Source organism: Arachis hypogaea, chromosome 12 (genome assembly GCF_003086295.3).
Source record: "Arachis hypogaea cultivar Tifrunner chromosome 12, arahy.Tifrunner.gnm2.J5K5, whole genome shotgun sequence".
Taxonomy (NCBI): domain Eukaryota; kingdom Viridiplantae; phylum Streptophyta; class Magnoliopsida; order Fabales; family Fabaceae; genus Arachis; species Arachis hypogaea.
The window spans coordinates 106227192-106236725 of record NC_092047.1 but is presented as its reverse complement, the minus strand read 5'-3'; the positions used below and the strand labels follow the sequence as shown (position 1 = coordinate 106236725).

The 9534-nt window shown below is 34.3% G+C and overlaps 1 protein-coding gene across 1 annotated transcript; it reads left to right on the top strand.

Moving 5' to 3' along the window:
* Positions 1 to 6418: 6418 nt before the first annotated feature.
* Positions 6419 to 6856, top strand: LOC140176843 (uncharacterized). The gene has a single exon (XM_072208397.1). It carries the CDS (start codon positions 6419 to 6421, stop codon positions 6854 to 6856), a length of 438 nt encoding a protein of 145 aa, XP_072064498.1.
* Positions 6857 to 9534: the final 2678 nt, after the last annotated feature.

Genomic DNA, 9534 nt, shown 5'->3' with positions numbered 1-9534 from the left:
CATCCCAGCCAATTCTCCATTGGTGAAACACATTATGTGGCACTTCCACGATTCACCGTTAGGTGGACATGCGGGTATTCAGAAAACCTTGGCTAGAATTGCAAGTCAATTCTTTTGGAAACACATGGCAACTTCTATCAAGGAATACATCTCATCTTGTGCCATTTGCCAACAGGCGAAGTACTCCACCCGCCCACCCCCAGGCCTCTTAGTGCCATTCCCCATTCCTTTCCATGTGTGGCAAGATATCTCAATGGACTTTATTACCGGTTTTTTCCTTTCTCATGGCTTTGCGACAATCATGGTGGTGGTCGATCATCTCTCTAAATTTGCTCATTTCATTCCCCTTTCATCAGACTTCTCAGCTTCTAAGGTCACTGATGCTTTCATCAGGCACGTCATTAGCATCCATGGGGTTTCCCAGTCCATCGTCTTCGACCGAGACAAGGTATTTACTTGTAAATTCTGGGAACACTTGTGCAATGCACAGGGCATCAAGTTGGCTCAAAGCTCTGCTTGGCATCCGCAAACTGACGGCTAGACCGAGGTCCTCAATAGATGTCTTGACACTACAAGAAAATGGAACATTTGTAACAAAAAATTTGTATCAAATTTAAAATTGTTACAAAAAATAGTATTTTGTAACAATAATTAGTGATTGTTACAAAAGGATAATGTTTTGTAACAAAGGAAACAAGTTGTTACAAAACATGATAATATTTTGTAACAACCTGTTTTATTTTGTTACAAATAATATTAGTTTTTGTAATGAGATGGTGTTTTGTTACAAAATATAGTAATATTTTGTAACAAAAAAAATAAGTTGCAAAAATTCAGAATATTTTGTAACAAAATATTTTTTTGTTTCAAAAATTCCAATTGTTTTGTAACAAAACAACTTTCTGTTTCAAAAACTCTAATTGTTTTGTAACAAAAATTTAATTTGTCACAAAATTTAATATTGTTTGTAACAAGTTAATTATTTGTCACAAAATATAAGTATATTTTACAACATTTTTTTTTCAAAATGTTAAACACTTTAAGAATAAAAAAAATTATGTATATATTTTTTTCAAAATAATTTCATTTTGTTTCAAAAAATAAAATTTTAAAAATTATAAATATTATTTTAGATTCTTCTAAAAAATTAATATACAATTTTTATTAATAATCAAATTTTAAAATTAATTAAAATTTAATTCATGGAACTTAAAGAAATTTTAAGTTAAATTATAAATATAAATAAAAGTAAATAAATATAAAAGAAAAAAAAACTACATTACTAAATGCTGAAAGTAAAAAGAAGCTTAGTAGTGCAGTTACTCAGATTTTGAAAAATTAATAATAAATTATTTATGATTTATTTTATTTATTTGAGAACATATTTTTAGAAATTTTTGTATTAATTAAGTACTTTTTTATTGATTTAAAACTTTAGTGATTTAAAAACAATGAGGATTTTATATGCGCTAATTTGAATAATTAGATTTTGAAGATTATTTTATAATTTTAAAGAAAATTAATTTGATTATCTCTAATTATTGAATTAGAATGTTTATTTGAAAATAAATTAAGTTCATAATTAAATAAATATTTTTATAAATATTAGTATTAGATTAAAATTAGTTTTCAATTACTCTAATACCCTAATTTTATTAAAATTATTAAATTATCTAAATTTTCCAATTTCATACACAAAACACTAATCCCCAAATTAAAACCCTAACCCTTTTTACCCAATCCACACACACGTAACCCCCCTCCACTACTTGCTCAATCTTCAATTAGCCACGTTCAGCCTTTCATCACCGCCACACCGCTTCCTTTTCTTTCAAAATGGTAACACCCAGCAACAGAAATTCAAAGAAAGAAAGCAAAGAGAGAGAGAGATACGAGAATGAGGGAAACAGAGGAAGGAGAAGGCTGCTGCGCCGGCGTCGCGCCTCACCGCCGTTCAGCTTCCTTCTGCTCACGTCTGATCCGCCGTAGGGGAAGCCGTTCGCGATGTCGCCGTCTAATTGGGCTTGTCACTGCCGCTGCTGCCGAGCCGCCATCGATGCAAGAAACCACGCGCGAGAGAGGGAGGAGTCGTCGAGGGAGAAGAGGTAGCGCAGAGGAGGGAAGCGTTGCTGCCTGCGCCGCTGCCTTGCCTCCATCGCCGCTGGAGCTTCATTGTCGCCGCCGTGGTTGTCGCGGTGTGCGGGCTTCGCGAAGAGAAAGAGAGACGAACGCGAAGGACCAGGGTAGGAGCGAGGCCCTGTTCCGTGTCGCCATGCCTTCACGCCGTCAAACCACCACTGCCACTGCTAGGGTTTGACTCCGTTATGTCCTATTGCCGCCGGAGTTAGCCGCTATTAGAGCTGTTGTTCTGCCATCGTCAAACTTGAAGGAGGACGTCATTGCTGTTGTTACCGGTAGCACTATTACTGTTCTGGTTCTGGTCTATTCTTTTATTTAATTCTGTTTCATTTACACACTTCAATTTGTCACTGCCATGCTTGTGAACGATTTGATTTAGTATATTCCTTGTCCTAAATTTCCAGAGTTGTGTTTGCTCTTGATTTCTATTCAATTCGAATCCTTTGTCCTGGTGCAACCATTGTCACTGCCTTAGAAAATTGACACTGTTGCTGTTCTGGTTATGTTGGAATGCCGCCGCTGCTGCAAATTTAGAACAAAAGAGGGTTTGTCATGTTTAATTTCTGAGTTCGACTAGCTGAGGTAGGGGATTTGTTTTGAAAAATAAATGTTTTAAGTTATGAATGCCAATAAAATTAAATGAGTAACTACAAATGGTTTATGGTTGCTTTGTGTGAATAATTGTTGAAATTGAGTTGAATCATGGCTGTAGTTGGTGATTGGTTTAATGATTTAATATAGTAATTATTGACGATGTTGTGTATTTTGAAGTTATACTTGCTGCTAGTACTTGTTGATGTTGATTTTGTGTATGGAATGTTGCTATGGCTGCTGGAAATTGATTTGATGAATCAGAACTTGAGATATGTTATGGATGAGATGCTGAAGAATAGATGTTGTGATAATATAGTTACTTTGCACCTATGATATGAAATTGTGATATATTGAATTAAGAGTTCTTGGGCAACTTTGGTTAGTCAAAATAAAGTTAGAAATGTGATTTTAGATGAATCCTAGGCTTGAATATAGGATTTGGTATGTGAGATTGTGGGAAATACTGTGCAGAATTTCTGCAGAAATCTGCATAATTGGCAGCAAAATGAATGCCTTTTTGGGAGTAGTCCAGACCTAATATTTAGATGAAATTATTTTTCTGTAAAACTTTAGTGTGTCCTGAAAATTCCATAAAAATTTCAGGGAATTTGGCCAAGTGGTTTGGAAGATATGATTTTTTGAAGTTTAGTAGTTGCTGCAGATTTTTCTGGTTTTCTGGTTCTGCAGTACCAACTTTCAGACGCTATAACTTTTAATTTAAACAGAATTTTGAGTTGATTTCAAAAGAATTTTAAAGATATATCAGTTTATTTTAAGTGAGTACACGTTTCATATTCATATTTATTTTGTAGACTTAGATAAGTCACTTGGAAGGTCGGTTGTTTGCTGGAAACTCTGAACTGGTTTATGAAAACAGGGCTCCACTTCCAATTGATAATTAATTAATCAAATGAAGTGATATGAACCTAAAACTTGTGGATTCTGAAACTTAGGGATGTTGACTGTAATCTCACTAAAATTTAGAAGCAACGGATTAGAATTGAAATTATTATGGAATTTATGTTTGCATGCCTTGCCTAGCTTCTTAATCATGCCATTTTTTGTTTTGTTTTGTTTGTATTCTCGCAGTCCTGATTATTCGATGTGTTCTGCTATTGGAATTGGAATACTTCACTATTACTCTAGTTCTTAGTCTTAATCTTACTATATTTTTCTGCTGCCGTCTAAAATTAGAATAATCGGATGATTAGTATTTTAAATATGGACTGGTAACTGGCAATATCACAGGGCTTATATTTTATTGGGTAAACTTTCAGTTTTTGCATTGTTGACGAGGAAATCTTAGGTTCATTTTAAATTTTTAACCATGGAACATCAAGATTTAGTGGATAAGAATGAAGAGAGCGTTCAATCGATCGAAAAGGTTAGCAATAGTGAAGATCGGGATAATATGAATAAGGTTGAAGGTGTGAAATCTGAGTTGATTAATGTTGATGAGAGCAAGGATTTGCAATCTGAAACTAGTTCTATTCAAGAAGTGCAAGGGAGTAATTTCAAGGGATTTGAAGCTGAAATTAAACTCAATACTAATGCACAAGAGTACTCTTGTCTGAAGGTCAGTATCTAGAAAGCCCAGAGGTATGGATTTAATTACCCTATATACAACTAAAACCCATGCAGAAATCCTCATATGTAGTCTTTGTTTCATATTCTTTGATCATTTTATATTTGTTAATCATATGATCAGACAAATCTGCTGAATATTTTAATTGATTATCTTGGTACAATTCTTAGGTGTCATTACTATCTTTGTGATTGTTGTCTGGTGGTGTAGGCTGTTGAGTTTGGACGAAAGCTTGCTAGCAAACTCTTCTTTTATCGTGTTCTATGGTGCCTTATTATTTTACTCTAGTGCCTTATTATTTTGATTCTATTTTTTGCATTTTTTTTGTGATTTTGATACTTTTTGTTTTCTTAAATTTTTGTGTTTTTAGGTTACTACATCATCATTATTAACATAGAAATATTAATTCAATTTTGTTATTGATTGTGTGTTTTTTACAATGCATTGAATTAGGATAGTTTGTATTGTGGAGTTATAGAGAACCGCCTTGGAATTTAGTTTACATAGAGCCCTTTGAAAGTGATAGTCGCTGTGATGCTAGGTTATGGCATAAAGGCTTAGAAATCTAAGTTAAGGATTCAAGTACAATTTCAAGAGGCAATGCAAGGCCGTGAGGAGCTAACAAAGAAAATAGATGTGCTAAAAAAAAACTTAAAAAGCAACAAACACGCCAAAAGGAAGAATAAACTCGAGTGAAAGCTCAATTGGAAGCTCAACAAGCTGTTGTGAACTCTCTCATAGCGCGCTTTGACAATGAAACAAACTAGACCCTAAAGGTACTCCTAAAGTTGCTTATGGTTTTAATACATTTTCGTAAATGATTCCCATTTTATATTAGTATACTTTAATTTGTATATGGATCTATTTATCACATTTTATTTGTGTCATGGTTGAAAAATGACAAATGTCCTATTATTTGGTTTGATAAATTTGGTTGGGTATGGCTGAGACATAAGTTGTGAATTGGTTGTGTTTGTTGGAACCGTGGACGGTGGAAATATCCAAGTTTTAGGGGAGGTTCTGCCGAAATTTTTCTAAACATTTTGGATAAAACTTAGTGAAAAAATTATAATTAGTGTTATATCTTGTTTCTAACTTTTTTGTTTCGGTTTTTCTTATTTACAGGAGTGCTGAAATGGTGACCATATGCTATCTTGAGGGCTCAAGAATATTTTGATGCATAGAGACACTAATCTATGTTAGAACTTTTATGTTTTGGTTGAACTAATCAATGTACTCACTAGCTAATGTTATTTTGTTTCAAGACAATTTTAGCTAAAAGGATCTTGTTTGACTTATGTATGTTTTTGCATATTATATAAATGTAAACTTGCTTATTAAAATCGTTAATATATTAGTTAATTTAAAAAATAATTTAGTAAATTATGCATGTAATTTGTAATAAAAAAAGTTGTTATAAAATAATTAATTTGTTTTCGTAACTAAAGAAAAAAATGTTACAAAATCATCTTACATTTTGTAACAAAATTTTTTGATAGGAAAAGAATTGACTGTCACGAAAAATACCTTCAAGATCAAAATTTGTTACCACTTTTGTAACGGCTTCTAGTTTTTTGTATCAGAAAAAATTGTTACAAAATATGGTATTGAATTGTAATAGTTTCATTTTTCGTTACAAAAACTTTTTGTAACAGGACTTACTGCAATGGACCCTTTTTTGTTACAAAAAAATTTTGTTTCAAAATTTCGCGTTTTGTAACAATATTTTTTGTTACAAATGCGCCTTTTTCTTGTAGTGTGAGATGTATCTACGCTGCTATACTCAGCAGAACCCGAAGGCTTGGTGCAATTTACTGCCTTGGACAGCATGTAGTTATAATATCGTAGTCTACTCAGCTACAGGTATATCTCCATGCAAGGATCTATTTGGGAGAGATCCCCCTCCTCTTATTCGTTACAATGTTGAGGCCACGGACCCGCCAGCTGTACAAGAACTCCTCCAGCAGTGAGACCAAGTGCTAACAACCCTTTGGAGCCATTTACAACGAGCACAAGCTCGCATGAAACTGAATGCTGATAAGAAGCACAGCGAATTGGAGTTTCAAGTCGGTGGCATTGCACATGAATAAAAAACTTAGCATGCGCTATTTTGGCCCATTTCCAGTGATCGCAAAAATCGAAAAAGTTGCATACAAGTTGCAGCTCCTTGCAACTGCTAAAATTCACCCAGTCTTCCATGTGTCATTGCTTAAGAAGTGTACCGGCAGACTCCCAAAATCTAGCATCCCCTTACCGTTGGATGGCCAGGGCCTTGAATTACAACCTCAACTGGTCTTAGAACACCATATGGTCAAGAAGAATAAACGCTGGCATGAAGAGGTATTGATCAAGTGGCAAGCTTTGCCTGTGGAGGATGCAACTTGGGAAGTTTATGAAGACATGAAGCAGATGCATCCCAACTTCGACCTTGAGGGAAAGGTCAATTTGAACAGGGAGACTATTGATAGAAGGACAGAGAAACGGGGCAGCTGGCATAACAACTCAACTAGCAAAACGGAAGCAACAAACTTTCCTTGAATAACAACAAATATATAGGAAGAAAGGCACCAAGGAGATGGCATGGAAGTTGTAAGCTCTGACCCTCTCTCCTTCTGAAATTATCCTTCTCTTGTTAATTCTTTTCCTTGGCTATTCTGACCAATTTTTCCTTCTTCTCTGCTGCAGGAAGCTCTCCCTTCCTCAACTTTACTTCTCCTTCTTTTATCTGTTATGTGAATTGGTTCATTTTCCTGATTGTTGAATTCTTATACCATACCTCATATTTCCTTTATTCAATTTAATTGTTGAATTGCCTTCATAGTTATATCATATTTTTTTTAATTTAAAATATGATTGTACATTTAATTTTTTAATTAATATATATATGAGCTATTTCTAAATTTTGTTTTTTGGATGATAAAGATTGAATTTTTGATCTTTTAATTATAAAAATATTAATATTATATCATAAAATTATTTATTTAAAAAATTTAAATAATAAAAAATATATAAATAATTATATTTTTAATATAAATAATTAAAAAAAAAACCAATACACCATTATGTATGCCATTAATCTAGCAGCTTGAAATTAGGGGTGGCAGGAGAACCCGAACCCGCGGGTACCCGACCCGCCCCAATCCGATCGGGGCGGGTTTAAACCCGACCCGCAGCGGGGCGGATTTTGACCGAGGCGGGGCGGGGTCGGGGTCAGGGTAAACCCGCCCCTACCCGCCCCGGAGTACATATATATATATATACCATTTTAATTTTCTAGGGTTTCTAATCCTCAATTCCTCACAGCCACCACTGTACTCATCTCATTTTTTCATTTACGCGTTTCTCTTCAACCTCAAAGAACCCTAGCGAAGAAGATTGAAGAGGGAGGGAAAGTCACTTCCTCTTCTCCCCAGTGAACCTCAGATCTGGTGACCTTTACTGCGCCATCGAGCCTTCCGCCGAGCTTGTCACCGTCGCTGCGCTGCCGTCCTACCGAGCCCGTCACCGAGTCGCTGCCGCTGCACTGTCGTCCTGTTGGCGCCGTGTCGTCGCCCTGCTGAACGCTCGAACTTACTCATCGAGTCATCACTGCTGCACTACCGTCTACCGAAGCTACTGAGTGAACCCCTCTTTCTCTAGTCTCTGCTCACCTTGTCGTCCTTCCTTCCTCCGTCATTGTCTCTCTGGTGACTGGTAAGCACTAAGCACTTCTCGCTCAATACTTACCGCTGATGTGCATCTTCAGTTTTTTTTCTTTAATTTAATGTTTATGATTTATGTTTTATGTTAAAATAGTTAAGATAAAACTAAAATTAATTTTGATGCTCAAAAGAACATTTAAAATTCAGTCCATAGATTCTTTTGACTAGGTAGATTCCTGCATTGTGTAACTCTTCTTGTAAGATTCTTCAATTTCTGATTTGGGTGATAACAGATTCTCTAGGGAGTTTCCTGAGTTTGTTACTAAGTTTTGTGGGTTGAAATAGCTTGATTCAGGGAACAATCAATGTTTGTTGGCTCAATTAAAAAAATCATTTCCCCCTTTTTTAAATAAAAAAATTAAATGATGAAATTGAGCTATGAAGTGCCGATGTGGGTTGATGGCTTCATCCTGTTGAAATTGAAATAGCTTTATTCTTGTTGAATTCGTTACTTTGAGTCTGAGATTGATGGCTTCATCCTGTTGAATGATGATATAATAATTTCACTGTTGTTTTATTTATTCATTCATTTATTGAAGCTTCACCCTTTATGTTTTTCTGTTTAATCAAACTGAACCAAAAGGTTTTGTTTTTTCCTCCTAAACTTTAGCTTCAATTCTTTTAAAAACTTGAGCTCTGAAATGTATATTATTTATATATACTATTGTTTTATTTATATATATACCTTTGCTCCTTTTTCTTGTAAACAGCAACAACACACACATTTCTTTCTTGCCTTGAACCATGGCTCCTTCTAGATCTGCCTACTGCTTAGCTGTAACCATGTCCAACTTTTTCTTCTCCCTTTTCTTTTCCTCATTATTTAATCATGAATATAATAGTAACAATAATAATTACTCCTTTTAATTTACTTGTGCTATGCCTGTTTATGTTTGTAGATCATATTAGTATTTTGTAATATGTATTATGAGTTTGTATTTGCAAGACATTACTACACTCTGCAGTATAGCAGCCTTTTCCTCTTCTTTTTAATCATTAGTGCATGCATCATCTTAATTAATTTTATGAGATTATCAAAGATTCATAATCCAATCTTCGTCATTATTACATTTCAATGCTTGCTTATTATACATGCTATATAGCTCTAAACATTTTAAATGTATGTATTCCATTATTATCATTATTATTAGATTAATGTTGTTCATCTAAGGAATGTTGTGTTAGAAATGATGACTTGAACTTGAACTTGAATTTGACCCCACTAGGCTAGAGGAGCCACTTTACTTATTCATGTGACTTAAAGCCTTGTGTTAAGTGTTAACAAGACTGAAATGTATATTATTTATATATACTATTGTTTTTATTCAGTGTTTCCTAGAGTAGAGACATCAAAATTTTGTTGTTCTTGAGTCAATGTCCTTTTACCTCTTGAGTCAATTTTGTTGTTCTCTATGAGGACAAGCTGATAGCTATTACCCTTCGTTCTTTCTAATTTTTTTTCCATTTCAAATCATTTTAGTGTGTTGTAGTGACTCTGTTTCTTTTGATCATTTA

Excerpts from the sequence above, each read along its gene's own strand:
- LOC140176843 (XM_072208397.1), top strand. The coding sequence starts at position 6,419 with ATGCGCTATTTTGGCCCATTTCCAGTGATCGCAAAAATCGAAAAAGTT.